The sequence below is a fragment of the Vulpes lagopus genome, chromosome 7, assembly GCF_018345385.1.
Source record: "Vulpes lagopus strain Blue_001 chromosome 7, ASM1834538v1, whole genome shotgun sequence".
Classification (NCBI taxonomy): Eukaryota; Metazoa; Chordata; class Mammalia; order Carnivora; family Canidae; genus Vulpes; species Vulpes lagopus.
In genome coordinates this window covers 79863004-79886238 of record NC_054830.1, presented here as the reverse complement: position 1 = coordinate 79886238, position 23235 = coordinate 79863004, and the positions used below count along the sequence as shown (strand labels likewise).

At 40.4% G+C, this 23235-nt stretch overlaps 1 protein-coding gene and 1 pseudogene across 3 annotated transcripts in view; both read left to right on the top strand.

Moving 5' to 3' along the window:
• Positions 1 to 23235, top strand: part of MELK (maternal embryonic leucine zipper kinase) — a 97601-nt gene that overhangs the window by 1984 nt on the left and 72382 nt on the right. For 2 of the 3 annotated variants that reach the window (XM_041762803.1, XM_041762804.1), the window contains exons 1-3: positions 12825 to 12906; positions 13487 to 13603; positions 21555 to 21698. In XM_041762803.1, coding sequence (XP_041618737.1) covers positions 12868 to 12906; positions 13487 to 13603; positions 21555 to 21698 — 300 coding nt within the window. In that variant the 5' untranslated portion in view covers positions 12825 to 12867. Of the gene's footprint in view, positions 1 to 5856; positions 5953 to 8515; positions 8602 to 9181; positions 9299 to 12824; positions 12907 to 13486; positions 13604 to 21554; positions 21699 to 23235 lie in introns of those variants that run through there. The other variant, XM_041762805.1, reaches the window with a different exon arrangement.
• Positions 22174 to 23162, top strand: LOC121494543 (annotated as a pseudogene).

Here is a 23235-nt window from a genome sequence, read left to right as displayed (position 1 = left end):
ATTCGATCCCAGGTCTCCAGGATCGCGCCCCGGGCCAAAGGCAGCGCCAAACCGCTGCACCACCCAGGGATCCCACTTAAGAATATTTAGAACTAGCTCCACAAAAGCCAAGTAAAATCTGCTGTCATTTGTACCAGTTTGCAATGCAAACTTTCTACAGTAGCAAAAATGATGGTTACTGGATTCAGTAGATTTGATTGAGGCCCACATTTGTATTACTCGTCCAAAAATATGGTGTAATTTGAGGATGGGGGGGATGTAGATAAAGAGAAGAAAGAGAAAGAAAAGGTGCTTGTCTTATATTGGCGTAAGTTGATCTTTTGCTAGTTGACTTGGGGCTGTGACCTGGAAGTTCAAAACTCATTTGTGTTAATTGTGAATTCTTATATCTCTCATCTGGGGAAGTGAATTCCAAGGTCATACAAAAGGTTGTCTCCTTTTGAATGTGTCAACAGGGTTCAATCTTTTGTATGGAATTTAGACATGTGCACTTGGCAATTAGGATTCTTATATTTTGCGAGGCATCTGTCAATTTCCATCTCATGGTTTTTAAGCTTTGAAATGTCTCTTTGTATTTCCTCTTTAGCCTCTGTGTTCTGAATACCCCCATACCCCCAATACTGCCTAAGCTGGGGCTTTGCTCTCTAATGAACCTGATAGCCTACTTTTTTTTTTTTGATAGCCTACTTTTTAAAAAGATTTTATTTATTTATTCATGAGAGAGAGAGAGAGACAGACAGACACAGGCAGAGGGAGAAGCAGGCTCCATGCAGGGAGCCCAACATGGGACTCAATCCCGGGTCTCCAGGATCAGGCCCTGGGCTGAAGGCGGCGCTAAACCACTGAACCACCCGGGCTGCCCAGCTTTAAGCATTTTAAAAGGAGATTTAAGAGAATATTCGAAAAAATATTGTTTGTAGCTCTTGCGCTTTTGATTATTTCATTCAGATTCAGTTTTTTTCTCTACCTCAATTTAAGATGATACCTCACCCTCACTGTACTCAGGATCTCTCCTTTTACTTTGTCTTGTTTTTTTTTTTTTTATAAACTCACTGCACTCCTTTTTTTTTTTTTTTTAAATTTTTATTTATTTATGATAGTCACACAGAGAGAGAGGCAGAGACACAGGCAGAGGGAGAAGCAGGCTCCATGCACTGGGAGCCCGACGTGGGATTCGATCCCGGGTCTCCAGGATCGCGCCCTGGGTCAAAGGCAGGCGCCAAACCGCTGCGCCACCCAGGGATCCCTGCACTCCTTTTTTAAAAAGTTTTATTTATTCATTCATGAGAGACACACACACACAGAGGCAGAGACACAGGCAGAGGAAGCAGAGGAAGAAGCAGGATCTCTGTGTAGAGCCCGGTGTTGGACTCCATCCCAGGACCCCGGGATCACGACCTGAGCCAAACGCAATGCTCAACCACTGGGCCATCCAGGCGTCCCAACTCCCTGCACTCCTGAAGTGGAACTTGCATTTTAGATCTTCCAAAGTCATGACCGTTTTTAAGGCTTTGTAATGTGCTGGCTACTCAATTCTGGATGAGACCGGATGAGGAACAGAGTGAACATGGTGCTGGCCACTCATCATTTTGTGGCGGCCTTGCTAGAACTCTGCCTGTGGGTGAAGGGAGACTGTCAGGTTTCTAGAAATGAGCACTAATACCAGGCTTCTACTACTGAGAGTCAGTGATCAAGATGTATGAGCTTTGCCCTTTCCACCTGGAACTTCACTTCCGAAGCCCCAATTGGATATGCATGTACTCACTTAATTTTTCAAAATGTTAGAGAGAATGGGGTCTGAGGATCCTGGCCTGTTTTGCCATAGCTAGTCTGCTGCTAGGTCACCAGGGGAGACCTGTGCACAGGGGTCAGGTTGGGCAAAGGAGAATTTTGTTACTACCCAGGTATTGGCCTCAAACTCCTTTGTGAACTCTAGGGTCCTGATATGCTGTGCTGGATTATATGGGAGATTATTTGTGCCTGACTCAGTGACCTTCACTTGCCTGGGCTTCCTGATTCCTGCTTGGCTTTCTAAGGGGTGTTGGGGCCTCTCTTCCCAAGGTTGAAATCCCCCAGTCCTGTCCTTCCACACTAGCCTCTGGGAAGGAGAGCATCTTAGAGGAGCCATTTCTGTGTGGGTTCACAGATTTTTCACCTCATGTCTATCCATAAAGAAAGCTCCACTTTGCAGTACTGAGACTCAAGCTGTAGGACTTGACCTATGTATGAACACTTTTAGAAAACTAGAAATCTACTCCCTAGAAACTTTCTTTTACTCGTTTTACTTTTTTCTTCTTTCTTGGCTTCCATGAAACTATATTCTTCTAATTCTTTCTTTTCTTTTTCCTTTCTGCCTTTTTCCACTCCTGGCTATAGGCCTGGTATGGGCAAGACTTTAGTTGTCTACATTTTAAAGATTTGTCTTTCACTTTTAAGTCTTTATACAAACTGTAATTGATTTTGTGTGTAATATGAGAGAGAGAGAGAGCACCAATATTCTTTTTTTCCATGTGGCTCATCTGTTGTCCCAGCTTCAAATCTGCATTTCCAGTTGCTGGTACCTCTAAAAGCAGTTTTAGTTCAGTACACGTTGACTTTTTTTCCCTTGGGATCTTTGCACCTAAATTCCCTCTTTTTAGAATATCCTTCCTCTCCTTAATGGGCTCACAACTTCTGTTGAGGCCTATTGAACAAAGACCATTAAGAAATAATACTCCCTAGGAACCAAAAAGGGGCTTATAGGATTTGAGCTTGTGCTGGTGATTTTAAGAAAGGATTAGGGAAGCAAGGACCAGTTTTAGAATGAATACTGTCAAAAAGCTGTAGCCTTTCAGCAGGTGGGTGTCTTAAGGAAGCAGGAGGTGGGAGGATATTGGTGAGAAAATAGTGGTGAGTCTAAGGATCATTATCATTTTTTAAAAAATATTTTATTTGTTTATAAGAGACACAGAGAGAGAGAGAGGCAGAGACATAGGCAGGGGGAGAAGGAGCCTCCCCATGGAGAGCCACATGGGACTCGATCCCAGGACCCCGGGATCACGACCTGAGCCAGAGGCAGATGCCCAACCGCTGAGCCACCCAGGTGCCCCAGGATCATTATCATTTTAACAGTTCCTCCAATTTCATTACCTGAGGTTGATTTTCTTTTTCTCACTTTTCAACCTTTAAATTGGATCTTGGCTTAAACAGTATTTTCTCAGCAACCCATTCTGACCACTATTGCCTATTTCTTTCCTAGTATTTATGATAGCTTTTAATTATGTATTATCTGTTTATTTGCTTTTTGTCTTCTCTGCTAGAATGTAAGATTCATGAGGGTAGGGACCGCATTTCTTCTCTGTTTTAGAGTTAGTGTAAAACGCAGGTCTGACACATCATAGGTGTTCAGTAAACACATCTGTATGATAAGTGAATAAAAGAAAATCAGGATTGACAGTGATTGCACTAGCACTTCTGCCCTATATACTGCTAATCTCTAGTTAAACAGCATATCCTCCACAAATAAGATAAAGCTGATACATAAGCTGTGTGATCCTATGTATCATGTACACAACAGGGCCCTACTCATCCCCATTATTATTATTATTTTTTAAAGATTTTGTTTATTCATGAGAGACACAGAGAGAGAGAGAGACAGAAACATAGGCAGAGGGAGAAGCAGGCTCCGTGCAGGGAGCCTGACATGGGACTCGATCCTGGGACACCAGGACCGTGCCCTGAGCCGAAGGCAACACCCAAACACTGAGCCACCCAGGTGTCCCCATCCCCATGATTTTTTGTAATTCTACTTAATTTTAAAACTGACAAAAATCAAACCAGATCTACCTAAGACCTTTTTATTTTTTAATTTTTGTTCCTAAGACCTTTTTACAACTAACATATGTATATGCATATATATATTTTATCTTTTTAAAGATTTTATTTATTCATGAGAGACACAGAGAGGCAGAGACAGAGGCAGAGGGACAGAAGCAGGCTCCCTCTGGGGAACCTGATGTGGGACTTGATCCCAGAACCCCGGGATCTCAACCGCTGAGCCACCCAGGCACCCATATATATATATATTTTTATACATACTTAATAATATAGTTGACTGTTGAAGAACACGGTTTTGAGATGTACGAGTCCACTTATACATAGTTATTTTTTTTTGGGTATGGTACAAAACTGTAAATTTATTTTATTTATTTATTTATTTGTTTGTTTGTTTATTTATTTATTTTTTAAAGATGTATTTACTTACTAGAGAGAATGTGCACAGAATCTGGGGGAGGGGCAGAGAAGAGAAAATCCTTAAGCAGACTCCCTGCTGAGTACAGACCCCAACTTGGGGCTTGATCCCAGAACCCTGAGCTGAAACCAACGGTCAGACGCTTAGTCAACTGAGCCACCCAGGTGCCCCTTTCCTTATAATTTTCTTTTTTTTTTTACATTTATTTATTTATTTATTTATTTATGATAGTCACACAGAGAGAAAGAGAGAGGCAGAGACATAGGCAGAGGGAGAAGCAGGCTCCATGCACCGGGAGCCCGACGTGGGATTCGATCCCGGGTCTCCAGGATCGTGCCCTGGGCCAAAGGCAGGCGCCAAACCGCTGCGCCACCCAGGGATCCCTCCTTATAATTTTCTTTCTTTCTTTTTTTTTTTTTATTTTATTTTATGATAGTCACACAGAGAGAGAGAGAGAGAGGCAGAGACATAGGCAGAGGGAGAAGCAGGCTCCATGTACCCGGAGCCCGATGTGGGACTCGATCCCGGGTCTCCAGGATCGGGCCCTGGGCCAAAGGCAGGCGCTAAACCACTTCGCCACCCAGGGATCCCTATAATTTTCTTTTCTTTTTTTTTTTTTTTTTTAATAATTTTTTAAATTTTTATTTATTTATGATAGTCACAGAGAGAGAGAGAGAGGCAGAGACACAGGCAGAGGGAGAAGCAGGCTCCACGCACCGGGAGCCCGACGTGGGACTCGATCCCGGGTCTCCAGGATCGTGCCCTGGGCCAAAGGCAGGCGCCAAACCGCTGCGCCACCCAGGGATCCCCCCTATAATTTTCTTAATAACATTTTTTCTCTAGCTTACTTTATTGTAAGAATTAAGTATATAATACATATAGGATATAAAATAAGTGTTAATTGACTATGTTATTGATGAGGCTTCCTGTCAACTGTAGGCTGTTAAGTTTTGGGGGAGTCAAAAGTTCTATGTGGATTTTTGACTGTGCAAGGGAGTCCAATGCCCTTAACCCCTGCATTGTACAAGAATCAACTGTGTATGTAACACATATAAGTTGTGGAGCATAGTAATAAAATATGTAACTCATTGTATGTTTCTTAAAATTGTCTATCATTGAAATCTTAATTTGCATTTCCCTGATGACTAATAAAATTGAACATTTTTTTATTGGTGACTTGTGTTTCTTTATGAAATGCCTTTTAATTTCATTTGCTTTTTTCTTTTGGGTTGTCTCTTTCTATATTGTATATAGTATATTCTGGATAAATATCCATGGTTTATAAGTGTTACAAATATTTCTCACATTTATGGTTTTCTTTTTTTTAAGGATATCTTTAGACATGTAAAAGTTCTTAATTTTAATGTTTAATGTATTTTTTTTATTCTTTAAATTTTTTTAAAGGTTTATCTTTCAAATATAAGTCTTTCCTGGACCTGAAGTTGACTTTTACATATGGTATGAGATAGGGATCCAGTTTTTTTTTTTTTTTTAACCATATAGCTAATCAGTTTTTTTGGTATCATTTATATGTCTGTGACATATTTATATGTGCACTTATGAGAGTGGAGGAGATAATCTCATAGTAGTTCATTTTTTGATCATGTACTATTTCTGTCTTATAGGTTCTTTTTGTAATTTTGTATAAACCTTCAGGAGGACTATGAAAGATTATGATGAACTTCTCAAATACTATGAATTATATGAAACTATTGGGACAGGTAATTTTTTTTTTTTCTTGGAAGCAGAGGACAGATCAACTGTTTGAGAATATAGTGTATTTGGGAAGTCATGAGCTTTTCAGTTTAATTTTAAAATTCTTCAACCTACTGTAGAAAGAAAAAGTGGAACAAGAGAGAGGAGAGTAGGGGCACCTGGCTGGCTTAGTGGTTGAGAGTCTGTCTTTGGCTCAGGTTGTGATCCTGGGATCCTGGGATTGAATCCCACATGGGCTCCCCGCAGGGAGCCTGCTTCTCCCTCTGCCTGTGTCTCTGCCTCTCTCTGTGTCTCTCATGAATAAATAAATAAGATATTTAAAAAAGAAAAGAAAAGAAAGAGGGGAGTAGTAGGAGAGGCCTTATAGGTCATTTCATTTAGAATGAAAGTCACTAGAGAGTTTTGAGCCAAGGAGTGATCTATCTGACCTTTGTTTTTAAGGATCACTCTGGCCGCTTAGTTGTAAAAAATTTGGGCTGGGAAAGGCAGGAGCAGGAGCAGAGAGGTGTTAGGTGGTTATTGCAATGCTTCAGGTGAGTGATACGGGAGATAATGGTGACTTGAATGAGGGTGATAGCAGTGAATATAGTGAATGGGATTCTGTACGTGTCTGTGTATTTTAACTTATTGAGGTACAACACAATACAATATGCAAAGTACACTCGTCTCCATGGAGTTTTATGTATGTGTTCCCTGTTCAGATCAAGACAGAACTTTTCCAGTCGGTACCTGCCTCTTTTCCCCCAAGGTAACAACTGATATGTTTTGAAGACAGAACCAATGGGATTTGTTTTTGTTTTTATTTTTTCAAATTTTATTTATTTATTCATGAGAGACACACACAGAGAGACAGAGACACAGGCAGAGGGAGAAGCAGGCTCTCTGTGGAGAGCCCGATGTGGGACTTGATCCTGGGACCCCGGGAACATGACTTGAGCCCAGGGAGGACGTTCAACAGCTGAGCCACCCAGGCATCCCTTTGTTTTCGTTTGTTTTTAAATTTTTATTTATTTATTTATTTTAAGATTTTATTTATTTATTCATGAGAGACAGAGAGAGAAAGAGAGAGAGAGAGAGAGAGAGAGAGAGGCAGAGACACAGGCAGTGGGAGAAGCAGGCTCCATGCAGGGAGCCCGACATGGGACTCGATCCTGGGTCTCCAGGATCACACCCTGGGCTGCAGGAGGCACTAAACCGCTGTGTCACCGGGGCTGCCCTGTTTTTGTTTTTAAAGATTTTATTTATTCATGAAAGACAGAGAGAGGCAGAGACATGGGCAGAGGGAGAAGCAGGCTCCCTGTGGGGAGCCCATGCAGAACTCAATCCCAGGACCCCGGGATCACAACCTAAGCCCAGGGCAGACGCTTAACTACTGAGCCACCCAGGTGCCCCAGAGCCAATGGGATTTGTTGATGGGTTGGATGTGGAGTGTGAGACAAAGGAGAAGGGCTAAGATTTTTGGGAAATGTTGAGTTGCCATTTACTGAGATGCGGAAGACCATAGCTTTTTTATTTTTTTTATTTTTTTTAAATTTTTTTTTATAGCTTCTTTTTAGAAATGTTAAATTGGCAATTTCTTTTAGATACTGACGTGTGGACATTTATCTACCTTTTGATACAGTTTTGAAACAATATCCTGCTTCTGATCCAGTTTTAAAACTGAGTGGAAAACAAAAACGAAAACTGAGTGGATGTTTCCTATTGTCTTTTTCTCAGCAACTTTATATTCTAGTGGTGTTAATTATAAAGAAAAAAAAATTTTTAAAGATTTTTATTTATTCATTCATGAGAGACAAAGAGAGAGAGACAGAGACACAGGCAGAGGGAGAAGCAGGCTCCATGCAGGGTTCCTGATGGCGGGATCCGGGACTCGATCCCGGGACTCCAGGATCACACCCCAGATGGAAGGCAGGTGCCAAACCGCCGAGCCACCCGGTGATCCCCAATTATAAAGCAAATTTAATTGCAATGTTAATTATGAAGCAGATTTCTAAGTAGTGAATTGTTTTCCTGTTTCTTCAATCTGAAGTTAAAGATATGGGATGCCTGGGTGGCTTTCGGCTCAGTACGTGATCCTGGAGTTCTGGGATCAAGACCCCCCATCGGACTCCCTGCATGGAGCCTGCTTCTCCCTCTCTGCCTATCCTCTGCCTCTCTGTTTCTGTGTCTCTCATGAATAAATAAATTAAAAATAAATAAATAAAGTTAAAAAAAATCTTCAGCTAGACTTTGAATGAGGAGAGGTTAGGGTCATGGCTAGCACTTTAGAAGCAATAGGAAGAAAGAGCCACAAATTTCCAGGAGGATATGGATTGATAGAGCTTCTTAAAAGCATATGGCGGAAAAAAAAAAAAAAGGCAAATGGCAGGGGTGCCTGTCTGACTCAGCTGGAGTGTGAAACTCTTGATCTCAGGATTGTAAGTTTTAGTCTCTCGTTGAGTGTAGAAATTACTTAAAATCTTAAAAAAAATAAAAGCATGTGGAAAGGTATTTGTGCCTGAGTCCTTGGGTTGCTCTGATGATGATGACTCTTACTTATCTCTTCATAATACATTTTCCTATATTTAGGTGGCTTTGCAAAGGTCAAACTTGCCTGCCACATCCTTACCGGAGAAATGGTAGCTATAAAAATCATGGATAAAAATGCACTAGGGGTAAGTTTAAAATTATTTTCAAAATATGTATAGATTAGTTTTATAAATTCAAACCTGAATTTGCTCAAATGTTCTGGTTACTACTTTTATGAGAATACTTTTTCTATAGTTTTCTCTTTTTTGTCTTGTTTTTAAAATTGTCCCATGGAAAAGTCGAAAGATGGAGACAGTGAAGACCTGTGTGTTTTTCACTTACATCACCAGTTTTTAGCTCCACATGCTTCTAAGGGACACTGATATGGCTTAAATGGCAGCACAGGTGTGTCTCTGTTATTTTCCTTGCTTGAAATGCTAACCCTCTAAGGGAGTCTGAGTTTGTTTTGATTTTTATGGACCTTGTACTACTGACCCACATCAAATTATTCTTTCATAAAAGAGTCATAAAAGAGGGTTTCATAAAACCTTCAAGGCTTTTTTAAAATGTCCATACAGATTATTTTTGTTATATCCTTGTGTACTTTTGAACAGTTTGTTTTGAGGCCATTGGTTGCTTTTGGTACTCAGCATTAAGGTTGTTGCTCTCAATGCTTGGTGCACTTCCCAAATAGGTTTATTGTTCATGTAATGTGTTTTGTCACAGAGTGATTTGCCTCGGATCAAAACGGAGATTGAGGCTTTGAAGAACCTGCGACATCAGCATATATGTCAACTCTACCACGTGCTAGAGACAGCCAACAAAATATTCATGGTTCTTGAGGTTAGTAGTATGGTCTAGAGATCTAAACGTATTTGGTCTCCGTCGTAGTCCACTGGGCTGCTATATCACAGGCTGCGGAGCCTAGGAGCAATAGAAGTTTATTTTTCACAGTTCTGGAGGCTGGGGATTCCAAGATCAAGGCGCTGGCATGGTCAAGTGAGGACCCTTCTCCTGGTTGATGGCTGGTGCCTTCTTGCTGTGTCCTTCATGATAGAGGGGCCGAGGGATCTCTCTGGAATCTCATTTATAAGAGCATTAATTCCATTAAGGAGGGCTTCACCCTCATATCCCAGTCACTTCCCAAAGGCTCCACCTCCTAGTACCATTATCTTTTGGGGGTTAGGATTTCGCCATATCAATTTTGTGGGGAAATCAAATATTCAGACCATTTCCATATACTCTATCAATAGTTAAGTGAAAAGTGTGTTTCACTTGAAAGATTATAATAAATATTAAGTGGCTTACATGTTTGAGTTCTGTCTATAATAATTTAGATTGAGTAGACATATATAAGTTGGAAATTCATTGTAAATGCACGCTTTCTAAGACACTTTTTTTTTTTTAAAGATTTCATCTATTTATTCATGAGAGACATAGAGAGAAGCTAAGACATAGGCAGAGGGAGAAGCATTTCCCCACAGAAAGCCCGATGTGGGACTTGATCCTGAGACCCCTGGGATCACGTCCCGAGCCAAAGGCAGATGTTCAACCACTGAGCTACTCAGGCATCCCTCTAAGACACTCCTAATGGGATTAGGATTAATGAACAGAATGTTAGAATTTGTTCCTAGAGGGAAGGATCCACTCCAGTTTTATATGGCATATTAGTCTAGGGCTGCCAGAACAAACTACCACAAACTTGGTGGTTTAAAACAACAGAAATTTTTTTTTTTTTTTTAAACAACAGAAAAATTTATTATCTCACTTCTGGAACCTAGAAGTCTGAAATCAAGGTGTGGGTAAAGTTGGTTTCTTCTGGAGACTCTGTTCCGTGCTTCCTACCTAGTTTCTGACAGTTATTGATAGTCTCTCATTCCTTAGCTTGTAGCACTCCTGTCTCTATCTCTGTCTCTCAATGACTAACTGACCGACTTTTAATTAATTAATTAATTAATTTATTTATTTATTTAAGACAGAGAGAGAGAGAGAGAGAGGCAGAGACACAGGCAGAGGGAGAAACAGGCTCCACGTAGGGAACCTGATGTGGGACTCGATCCCAGGTCTCCAGGAACACAGCCTGGGCTGATGGTGGCACTAAACCGCTAAGCCACCTGGGCTGCCCTAAATGACATATTCTTATCTATGTGTCTGTGTCTTTGTCCAGATTTCCATCTTCATGTAATAACATAGTCTTGAATTAGGGTCCACTCTGATCCAGTACAACTTCATCTGGACTTGATTACATCTACAAAGATCATTTTTTAAAAGATTTTCTTTACTTATTCATGAGATACACACACACACACACACACAGAGGCAGAGACACTGACAGAAGTAGGCTTCATGCAGGGAGCCCAATGGGGGACTTGATCCTGGTTCTTCAGTATCACGCCCTGAGCCAAAGGCAGACACTCAACCGCTCAGCCACCCAGGCATCCCACATATACGAAGATCTAAATAAGGTTATGTTCATTGGTACCAGATGTTAAGTCTTACACATATCTTTTTGGGGGACACAGTTCAACTCACAGTCCATAGGTAGTCTTCTTCAATACATGTGTTAAATGAATCAGACCTTTCAAATTTTAGCTGTCCTTTTTGGCCCAAAATGTAAAGTCTTTAGAACTTCCATCACAGAGAGACCAGAGACACAGGCAGAGGGAGAAGCAGGCTCTCTGTGGAGAGCACGATGTGGGACTTGATCCTGGGACCCCGGGAACATGACTTGAGCCCAGGGAGGACGTTCAACAGCTGAGCCACCCCAGGCATCCCTTTGTTTTCGTTTGTTTTTAAATTTTTATTTATTTATTTATTTTAAGATTTTATTTATTTATTCATGAGAGACAGAGAGAGAAAGAGAGAGAGAGAGAGAGAGAGAGAGAGGCAGAGACACAGGCAGTGGGAGAAGCAGGCTCCATGCAGGGAGCCCGACATGGGACTCGATCCTGGGTCTCCAGGATCACACCCTGGGCTGCAGGAGGCACTAAACCGCTGTGTCACCGGGGCTGCCCTGTTTTTGTTTTTAAAGATTTTATTTATTCATGAAAGACAGAGAGAGGCAGAGACATGGGCAGAGGGAGAAGCAGGCTCCCTGTGGGGAGCCCATGCAGAACTCAATCCCAGGACCCCGGGATCACAACCTAAGCCCAGGGCAGACGCTTAACTACTGAGCCACCCAGGTGCCCCAGAGCCAATGGGATTTGTTGATGGGTTGGATGTGGAGTGTGAGACAAAGGAGAAGGGCTAAGATTTTTGGGAAATGTTGAGTTGCCATTTACTGAGATGCGGAAGACCATAGCTTTTTTATTTTTTTTATTTTTTTTAAATTTTTTTTTATAGCTTCTTTTTAGAAATGTTAAATTGGCAATTTCTTTTAGATACTGACGTGTGGACATTTATCTACCTTTTGATACAGTTTTGAAACAATATCCTGCTTCTGATCCAGTTTTAAAACTGAGTGGAAAACAAAAACGAAAACTGAGTGGATGTTTCCTATTGTCTTTTTCTCAGCAACTTTATATTCTAGTGGTGTTAATTATAAAGAAAAAAAAATTTTTAAAGATTTTTATTTATTCATTCATGAGAGACAAAGAGAGAGAGACAGAGACACAGGCAGAGGGAGAAGCAGGCTCCATGCAGGGTTCCTGATGGCGGGATCCGGGACTCGATCCCGGGACTCCAGGATCACACCCCAGATGGAAGGCAGGTGCCAAACCGCCGAGCCACCCGGTGATCCCCAATTATAAAGCAAATTTAATTGCAATGTTAATTATGAAGCAGATTTCTAAGTAGTGAATTGTTTTCCTGTTTCTTCAATCTGAAGTTAAAGATATGGGATGCCTGGGTGGCTTTCGGCTCAGTACGTGATCCTGGAGTTCTGGGATCAAGACCCCCCATCGGACTCCCTGCATGGAGCCTGCTTCTCCCTCTCTGCCTATCCTCTGCCTCTCTGTTTCTGTGTCTCTCATGAATAAATAAATTAAAAATAAATAAATAAAGTTAAAAAAAATCTTCAGCTAGACTTTGAATGAGGAGAGGTTAGGGTCATGGCTAGCACTTTAGAAGCAATAGGAAGAAAGAGCCACAAATTTCCAGGAGGATATGGATTGATAGAGCTTCTTAAAAGCATATGGCGGAAAAAAAAAAAAAAGGCAAATGGCAGGGGTGCCTGTCTGACTCAGCTGGAGTGTGAAACTCTTGATCTCAGGATTGTAAGTTTTAGTCTCTCGTTGAGTGTAGAAATTACTTAAAATCTTAAAAAAAATAAAAGCATGTGGAAAGGTATTTGTGCCTGAGTCCTTGGGTTGCTCTGATGATGATGACTCTTACTTATCTCTTCATAATACATTTTCCTATATTTAGGTGGCTTTGCAAAGGTCAAACTTGCCTGCCACATCCTTACCGGAGAAATGGTAGCTATAAAAATCATGGATAAAAATGCACTAGGGGTAAGTTTAAAATTATTTTCAAAATATGTATAGATTAGTTTTATAAATTCAAACCTGAATTTGCTCAAATGTTCTGGTTACTACTTTTATGAGAATACTTTTTCTATAGTTTTCTCTTTTTTGTCTTGTTTTTAAAATTGTCCCATGGAAAAGTCGAAAGATGGAGACAGTGAAGACCTGTGTGTTTTTCACTTACATCACCAGTTTTTAGCTCCACATGCTTCTAAGGGACACTGATATGGCTTAAATGGCAGCACAGGTGTGTCTCTGTTATTTTCCTTGCTTGAAATGCTAACCCTCTAAGGGAGTCTGAGTTTGTTTTGATTTTTATGGACCTTGTACTACTGACCCACATCAAATTATTCTTTCATAAAAGAGTCATAAAAGAGGGTTTCATAAAACCTTCAAGGCTTTTTTAAAATGTCCATACAGATTATTTTTGTTATATCCTTGTGTACTTTTGAACAGTTTGTTTTGAGGCCATTGGTTGCTTTTGGTACTCAGCATTAAGGTTGTTGCTCTCAATGCTTGGTGCACTTCCCAAATAGGTTTATTGTTCATGTAATGTGTTTTGTCACAGAGTGATTTGCCTCGGATCAAAACGGAGATTGAGGCTTTGAAGAACCTGCGACATCAGCATATATGTCAACTCTACCACGTGCTAGAGACAGCCAACAAAATATTCATGGTTCTTGAGGTTAGTAGTATGGTCTAGAGATCTAAACGTATTTGGTCTCCGTCGTAGTCCACTGGGCTGCTATATCACAGGCTGCGGAGCCTAGGAGCAATAGAAGTTTATTTTTCACAGTTCTGGAGGCTGGGGATTCCAAGATCAAGGCGCTGGCATGGTCAAGTGAGGACCCTTCTCCTGGTTGATGGCTGGTGCCTTCTTGCTGTGTCCTTCATGATAGAGGGGCCGAGGGATCTCTCTGGAATCTCATTTATAAGAGCATTAATTCCATTAAGGAGGGCTTCACCCTCATATCCCAGTCACTTCCCAAAGGCTCCACCTCCTAGTACCATTATCTTTTGGGGGTTAGGATTTCGCCATATCAATTTTGTGGGGAAATCAAATATTCAGACCATTTCCATATACTCTATCAATAGTTAAGTGAAAAGTGTGTTTCACTTGAAAGATTATAATAAATATTAAGTGGCTTACATGTTTGAGTTCTGTCTATAATAATTTAGATTGAGTAGACATATATAAGTTGGAAATTCATTGTAAATGCACGCTTTCTAAGACACTTTTTTTTTTTTAAAGATTTCATCTATTTATTCATGAGAGACATAGAGAGAAGCTAAGACATAGGCAGAGGGAGAAGCATTTCCCCACAGAAAGCCCGATGTGGGACTTGATCCTGAGACCCCTGGGATCACGTCCCGAGCCAAAGGCAGATGTTCAACCACTGAGCTACTCAGGCATCCCTCTAAGACACTCCTAATGGGATTAGGATTAATGAACAGAATGTTAGAATTTGTTCCTAGAGGGAAGGATCCACTCCAGTTTTATATGGCATATTAGTCTAGGGCTGCCAGAACAAACTACCACAAACTTGGTGGTTTAAAACAACAGAAATTTTTTTTTTTTTTTTTAAACAACAGAAAAATTTATTATCTCACTTCTGGAACCTAGAAGTCTGAAATCAAGGTGTGGGTAAAGTTGGTTTCTTCTGGAGACTCTGTTCCGTGCTTCCTACCTAGTTTCTGACAGTTATTGATAGTCTCTCATTCCTTAGCTTGTAGCACTCCTGTCTCTATCTCTGTCTCTCAATGACTAACTGACCGACTTTTAATTAATTAATTAATTAATTTATTTATTTATTTAAGACAGAGAGAGAGAGAGAGAGAGGCAGAGACACAGGCAGAGGGAGAAACAGGCTCCACGTAGGGAACCTGATGTGGGACTCGATCCCAGGTCTCCAGGAACACAGCCTGGGCTGATGGTGGCACTAAACCGCTAAGCCACCTGGGCTGCCCTAAATGACATATTCTTATCTATGTGTCTGTGTCTTTGTCCAGATTTCCATCTTCATGTAATAACATAGTCTTGAATTAGGGTCCACTCTGATCCAGTACAACTTCATCTGGACTTGATTACATCTACAAAGATCATTTTTTAAAAGATTTTCTTTACTTATTCATGAGATACACACACACACACACACACAGAGGCAGAGACACTGACAGAAGTAGGCTTCATGCAGGGAGCCCAATGGGGGACTTGATCCTGGTTCTTCAGTATCACGCCCTGAGCCAAAGGCAGACACTCAACCGCTCAGCCACCCAGGCATCCCACATATACGAAGATCTAAATAAGGTTATGTTCATTGGTACCAGATGTTAAGTCTTACACATATCTTTTTGGGGGACACAGTTCAACTCACAGTCCATAGGTAGTCTTCTTCAATACATGTGTTAAATGAATCAGACCTTTCAAATTTTAGCTGTCCTTTTTGGCCCAAAATGTAAAGTCTTTAGAACTTCCATCATTCATCTCTTGTTTCATTTTCTTTAGTCTCAGCCAGTTAATTTGTAACTGCATATCATTTTTATAGATTAGCTCTGTTTCGAAAGCACATTTAAAAATTTGTAATGTTGGGGTGCCTGCATGGCTTAGTTGAATAATCCCAGGACCCTGAGATCTTGACCTGAGTCAAAGTCAGATGCTTAACCAACTGAGCCACCTAGGCACCCCAGGAGTATATAATAAAAGGAAAACTCTCTCTCTCTCCCATATCCCAGTCCTCCAGTTCCCTTTCCTCTGACTCAGTCACTTTTCTTGTGTTTCTTATAGATTTTCCATGTACAGTTAATCCTGAACAACATGGGTTTGAACTGCATGGGCCCATTTATACACAGATTCCTTCTTTCCTTCCTTCCTTCCTTCCTTCCTTCCTTCCTTCCTTCCAAGGGTGGGGTGGGGCATGGAGAGGCAGAGGGAGAGGAAGATTCTTTTTTTTTTTTTTTTTTTTTGGAGAGGAAGATTCTTTTTTTTTTTTTTTTTTTTTTAATTTTTTATTTTATTTATTTATGATAGTCATACAGAGAGAAAGAGAGAGAGGCAGAGACACAGGCAGAGGGAGAAGCAGGCTCCATGCGCTGGGAGCCTGATGTGGGATTCGATCCCGGGTCTCCAGGATCGCGCCCTGGGCCAAAGACAGGCGCCAAACCGCTGCGCCACCCAGGGATCCCAAGAGAGGAAGATTCTTAAGCAGGCTCCACACCCAGCATGACCTGAGCTGAAATCCAGAATGGGATGTTTCACTGACTGAGCCACCCAGGAGCCCCCACAGATTCCTAAAAAAAAGATTGATTGATTGATTGATTGATTGATTGATTGATTCATCTGTCTATCTATCTATCTATCTATCTATCTATCTATCTATCTATCTATTCATTCATTCATTCATTCATTTGAGACAGAGAAACAGAGACATAGGCAGAGGGAGAGAAGCAGGCTTCCTACAGGGAACGTGATGCTGGACTTGGTCCTGGGATCATGATCTGAGCCAAAGGCAGACACTCAACCATTGAGCCACCCAGGCGCCCTCCCACAGATTTTTTTGCAGTGCAGTACTGTAAATGTATTTTCTTTAAAGATTTTATTTATTTGAGAGTGAGAGAGTGAGCGAGAGCAAGCAGGAACAGGGAGAGAGGGAGAAGCAGGCTCTCTGCTGAGAAGGGAGTCTAATGTGAGGGCCTGATCCTGGGATTCTGGGATCATGACCCGAGTAGAAGGTAGATGCCCAGCCAACTGAGCCACTCAGGCGCCCCTATATTTTCTTTTTCTTATGATTTTCTTTTTTTCTAGCTTACTTTATTGTACAAATACAGTATATAATACACAAAACACACAAAAGATGTGTTAATTGACAGTTTATGTTATTGGTAAGGCTTTTGGTCAACAGTAGGCTGTTTATAGTTGAACTTCGAGGAGGGTCAAAAGTTATATGCAAATTTCAAAAAATTAAAAATAGAATTACCATATGATCAGTAATTCCACTACTGATTACCCAAAGAATATGAAAACACTAATTTGAAAAGATATATGTACTCCAATGTTTATTGCAACATTAATTACAATAGCCAAATTATGGTAGCAGTATTGATAAATGATTGGATAAAGAAGACACACACACACACACAGAGGAATATTACTCAGCCATAAAATATAATGAAATCTTGTCATTTGCTACAACATAGATGGAGCTAGAGAGTAGTATGCTAAGTGAAGTAAGTCAGAGAAAGACAAATACCATATGATTTCACTCATATGTGGAATTTAAGAGACAAATGAACAAGAAAACGAGACAAACCAAAAACACTCTTAACTATGGAGAACAAACTGATGGTTACCAGAAGGGAGGTAGGTGAGGGGATGGGTGGAATAGGCAAAGGAGTTTAAGAGTATACTTCTCCTGGGATGCCTGGGTGGCTCAGGGGTTGAGCATCTGCCTTTGGCTCAGGGTGATCCCGGAGTCCTCCGATCAAGTCCCACCCACATCAGGATCCTTGCATGGAGCCTGCTCCTCCCTCTGCCTTGTCTCTCTCTCTCTCTTTCTCTCTCTCTCTCTGTTTCTCATGAATAAATAAGATGATTTTTATCCAAGACCAATTTTTTTGAAAATATTTTATTTATTCATGAGAGACACACAGAGAGAGGCAGACACAGGCAGAGGGAGAAACAGGTTCCATGCAGGGAGCCTGATGCGGGACTTGATCCCAGGACTCCAGGATCATGCCCTGGGCCAAAGGCAGGCTCTAAACCACTGAGCCATCCAGGGATCCCCAAATAAAATCTTAAAAAAAAAAAAAAAGTATAGTTGTCCTGATGGGCACTGAGTAATGTATTGAATTATTGAATCGTTATATTGTACACCTGAAACTAATAAAACACTATGTTAACTATATTGGAATTAAGATTAAAAAAACATTATATGCAGATTTTCAACTGTCAGGGTGGTTGGCACTCTTAACCCATGTGTTCAAGGGTCAATTGTACTTAATCCCTGCATATATCTTATATGCTTGTGTGTGTATACATATGTTTGCATATATTTATGTATAAATATATATAAATATGCATGTGACGTATTAGTTTCTGTCACACAAATGGTCACATACTATAATGTTCTGTACCTTTTTTCCCCTGGCACTTAATATTTTAGCTTGGAGACCATTTATGTACATTCATAGAGGTTTTTAATATTTTTATTTCACTTTGTTTTGCATTTCTTTATTTGAGAATATAAAATAGGCTCTTTTCTTTGTGTAAATCTTAACTGGATAGCATTTTTAAAAATTAACTATTGAGACATCTGGCTGGCTCACTCATTATACCATGTGACTCTCGATCTTAAGGTTCTGAGTTCAAGTCCTCCACTGGGTGTAGAGATTATTTAAATAAGTAGAACTTTATTTATTAAGAAAAGTATTTTATTTAGTTATTCATGAGAGACACAGAGAGAGACAGAGACATAGGCAGAGAAAGGAGCAGGCTCCATGCAGGGAGCCTGATGTGGGACTCGATCCCGGGACTCTAGGATCATGCCCTGAGCCAAAGGCAGATGCTCAACCACTGAGCCACCCAGGCATCCCCTTCCTGACCCTTTGAAGTTAATCCCTATAATCCCACCTGCCCACTACTCTTTTCAGTGATTAATGGTTTCATTTTTGTCACTAGATTAATGTTACCTATGAAGATTTATGTGTTTGGTGTCTTTTGTTCAGCATACAAGTCAGTACATCAATGTATACTGTTTTATCCCTTGCTATTTTCACTTAATACTGGAGATTGTTTATTTATTTCTTAACATTTAAAAAAATTTATTTATTTGAAAGAAAGCAAGCAGGGGGAGAAGCAGAGGGAGAGAAAAAGGGAGAAACAGACTCTCCACTGAATAGGGAGCCTGATGTGGGGCTCAATCCCAGGACCCTGGGATCATGTTCTGAGCTGAAGGCAGACGCTTAACTGACTGAGCCACCCAGCCACTCTGCCATGCCCTCCCACACATTTTAAGCATACGACATTAAAAAAAATTTTTTTAGGTGAATGATATTTTATTTTTTCTTAAAGATTTTATTTTTTTACTTGAGAGAGAGTGAGCAAGAGAGAGCGTGAGCACAGAGGGAGAAGCAGACCTCCGCTGAGCAAGGAGCCTGATTTGGGGTTCAGTGCCAGGATCCTGAGATCATGACCTGAGCTGAAATCAAGAGTCCGATGCCTTTTTTTTTTTTTTTTAAGATTTTATTTATTTATTCATGAGAAACAGAGGCAGAGACATAGGCAAAGGGAGAAGCAGGGTCCCTGAGGGGAGCCTGATGCTGGACTCAATCCCAGGACTCTGGGATCACGACCTGAGCCAAAGGCAGACGCTCAACCACTGAGCCACCCAGGTGCCCCAGGAGTCTGAGGCTTAACTGACTGAACCACCCAAGCACCACTGGAGTTTGTTTTATATCAGTTTGTGAAGAGCTCTTCCTTTTTTTTTTTTTTAAGTGGCTGTGTAGAATTTTATTCTGTTTATTTTATTGTATTTAAAAAAACATTTTTTTAAAGATTTTATTTATTTATTCATGAGAGACACACAGAGAGAGAGAGGCACAGATACAGGCAGAGGGAGAGGCAGGCTCCATGCAGGGAGCCCGACATGGGACTCGATCATGGGTCTCCAGGATCACATCCTGGGCTGAAGGCGGTGCTAAACTGCTGAGCCACCCAGGCTGCCCTTAAAAAAACATTTTTTTGAAGATTCTTTAATTTATTCATTTGAGAGAGAGTGTGGGAATAAGAATACAAGCAAGTGGGAAGGTCAGAGGGAGAGGGAGAAGCAGACTCCCCATTGAGATAGGCGCCACATGCGGGGCTGCATCCTAGGACCCCGGGATCATGACCTGAACCAAAGGCAGATATTTAACTGACTGAGCCACCCAGGAGCCCCTAGAATTCTATTTTGTAATGAAATTTAAATAGTGTGAGCATTTTTGGGTTGTTTCCAGGCTTTGTTGTTACAAACAATACTGTTACAGTGAATGATCTTGAAAGTGTATTTTTTTTGACGTTAGGGTATATCTATAGGAATGTTTTCTAAGTGTGGAACTATGAGGTCAAAGGCTATAGTTATCTGTGATTTGAAATGATGTTCCTGGGACACCTGGGTGGCTCAGTGGTTGAGCATCTGCCTTCAGCTCAGGTTGTGATCCTGGGATCCCAGGATCGAGTCCCACATCGGGCTCCCCGCAGGGAGCCTGCTTTTCCCTCTACCTATGTCTCTGCCTCTCTCTGTGTGTCTCATGAATAAATAAATAAGATCTTTAAAAAATAACTGATATTGCTATGGTGAAATGAAATATTTTTTTTTTAAGATTTATTTATTTATTTATTTATTTATTTATTTATTTATTTATTTATTTAAATTGTTAAATTTATTTATGATAGTCACACACAGAGAGAGAGAGAGAGGCAGAGACACAGGCAGAGGGAGAAGCAGGCTCCACGCACCGGGAGCCCGATGTGGGATTCGATCCCGGGTCTCCAGGATCACGCCCTGAGCCAAAGGCAGGCGCTAAACCGCTGTGCCACCCAGGGATCCCTGAAATGAAATATTGAATGAAAACCCCAGTCTACAGAAAAGCGCAGGCACTCTTGAGAAAAAGGAATGGAAAGCTTAGAGCTTTATATTCTGGTACCTATTCTCCTGCAGCTTCTTAGGAACCTCTGTAGAACTGGGCTCCTTAAGGTACAGACTGAAGAATTAGTGGTCTCCAGGGTAGAAAAGCAATAATTGCTGCTTGGGGCTGCTTGGCTGCCTCTATCGGTAGTGTATGACTCTTATCTCAGGGTTGTGAGTTCAAGTCCCAATCAGGTATAGAGATCACTTAAAAATAAAATCCTTAAAAAATTATTTTTTATTATTTTATTTATTTATTTATTTTTTAAAACTTTTTTTTTTTTTTTTTAAGATTTTATTTATTCATGAGAGACAGAGGGAGAGAGAGAGGTAGAGACATAGGCAGAGGGAGAAGCAGGCTCTATGCAGGGAGCCTGATGTGGGACTCAATCCCGGGACTCCAGGATCACTCCCTGGGCTGAAGGCAGGCGCTAAACTGCTGAGCCACCCAGGGATCCCCAAATCCTTAAAAAAATTTTTAAGAAAATACTACTAGGTTTTTTTGTCATTTTAGGGAATTACATTAAATATGAATGCATTAAGAAAAGAATGGGTTTTGGGGTTTCTGGGTGGCTCAGTTGATTGGATATCTGATTCTTGATTTTAGTTCAAGTCATGATCTGCACTCATTGGGGAGTCTGCTAGAGGTTCTCTCTCCCTCTCTCTCTGCCCCCCCCCCCTCCTCTCGTGCTCTCACTCTTTCTGGAATAAATAAATCTTAAAAAAAAAAATCACAATGTTAATTGGTTCTACTACTACTTACTGGTCATAAAACTGCTTGAGACCAAGAGCTATTGTTCTCTTTCCTGCAGTAATTGTTGATTTGTTTGATCCTTAGAGTATATTTCCCTGGTTTCCCTTTGGCTTTTAGTTGAATTAATATTATTGCTGAGTTAAGTATAATTTTCTGTTTTAATTCCTCTGAAGTGATTTTCCTAGGTAGTAACAATATCTGTGTCTTTGTTGATACTGAAGTACTGCCCTGGAGGAGAGCTCTTTGACTACATAATTTCCCAGGATCGCCTGTCCGAGGAGGAGACTCGAGTTGTCTTCCGTCAGATACTTTCTGCAGTTGCTTACGTACACAGCCAGGGCTATGCTCATAGGGACCTCAAACCAGTAAGTGCCTGTCACAGATACTCTCCTGAGAGTTCAACACCATTTACTAGTAATTACTGGTTTTCCAAGTGTTCTTTTTGTTTATGATCTAGCTTGGCTTCTTTTTTTGTTTCACTCATAATGGATCACTTTTTTCCCCCTTTTTTCTTTTGACTGCAGTAGGCTTTTTTGGATGTGCTTGATTATTGGCATTCTGTGTATTTGTCAGTTATGCACAGCATTATGAATGTCTTTGTAATCAGCTGGGGAATATAAACCTCAGGATTTTATCTCTTGGAAAGAAGAGTTTTGAGTATTTTCTTTGAGACTATTGTCATTAAATACTTTCCCTTCAATACTCTTCCTGACCTCATTTGCCTTTAATTTTATTTCCATTATGCTTCAGAAGGGAACAATTCAATGGAATAAACAGACTCTAATTTTCAAGAACAGAATAAAAATGTGAATACTTTTAAGTTTGTAGGCTCTGACTACTATGTATGATGGTGAACATGGATTTTATGTTACTTGATATTAGAGTTAGGGAGCTAGAATTGATTGACAAAATATGGCAATGTTACTGTCCTCTTCCCCCTGTTTATGCCCAGCCCTTTTATTTCAGTTCATTCTTTTGATTTGGCACACATTGTGTTTGCTTGTAGTTGAACTTCAGAGCACCAAGGAGAAAATGGTTTATGCTAAAGTGTCTTGAGGGGAAGCAGGATATTTATCAACATTCCTCCTCTTTCCCCTTCTATACTTCTTGTCATTTCATTCTTTTTTAATGATTTTCATTCTATTGTTCCCAGGCTGTTTAATACAAACAATCTTAAATCTTTATTGGTTTTGCTGCTACCTGGACTACATCACACAGAACCTCCAGCAGCAGGGTCTGCAGACAGAAAACGTACCTGTGACAAAGGGTTTTAGGAGAGTGGAAAATGCTTATCATATGGAAGCAGAGCTCTGCAGTACATTTACTGAATTTAGAAAAATGCAAAATATTTGTAACTTTCTTGTTGAAAAGCTAGATAGCTCTGTTGTCATCAGCCAACCCCAGTTCTGTTATACTACAGGTTCTGTTGAGAATCTAAGATGGCAAGCTTGTTTTGTTGTGAACGTGTGATGCAAAGCTCAAGAAGTCTATAACCTTATTGGCCAAATTCTGGGAAAGTCTTTATTCATCAAAAAAGAAACAAAAGAATGGGAAGGCCAAATAGATGATCCCAGTCATCCAGATTCTCAAGTTCATTAACTGTACAACAAAAAAATCACAGTGCAAAAATATATGCTGCTTCAAAAGTATTTATAACACTTGAAATAAAAGGAAAAGAGGAAAAAAAAATATCTGAAATTCCAACCAAAATATATTGTGTTTGCATCCTTTTGTTTTTTTATACTTTGTATAATGTTTGCTTTTGTCCCGAACATATATACTGTATAGTATATAAAGTGTTTCTCCCTCTAAAATCTGTCAATCTTTGAATAAGTTCCTACTGAATACCTACATTTACTTTCTATATTTAAAAGCTTACTATGGGAAATACTCTGGAAATAA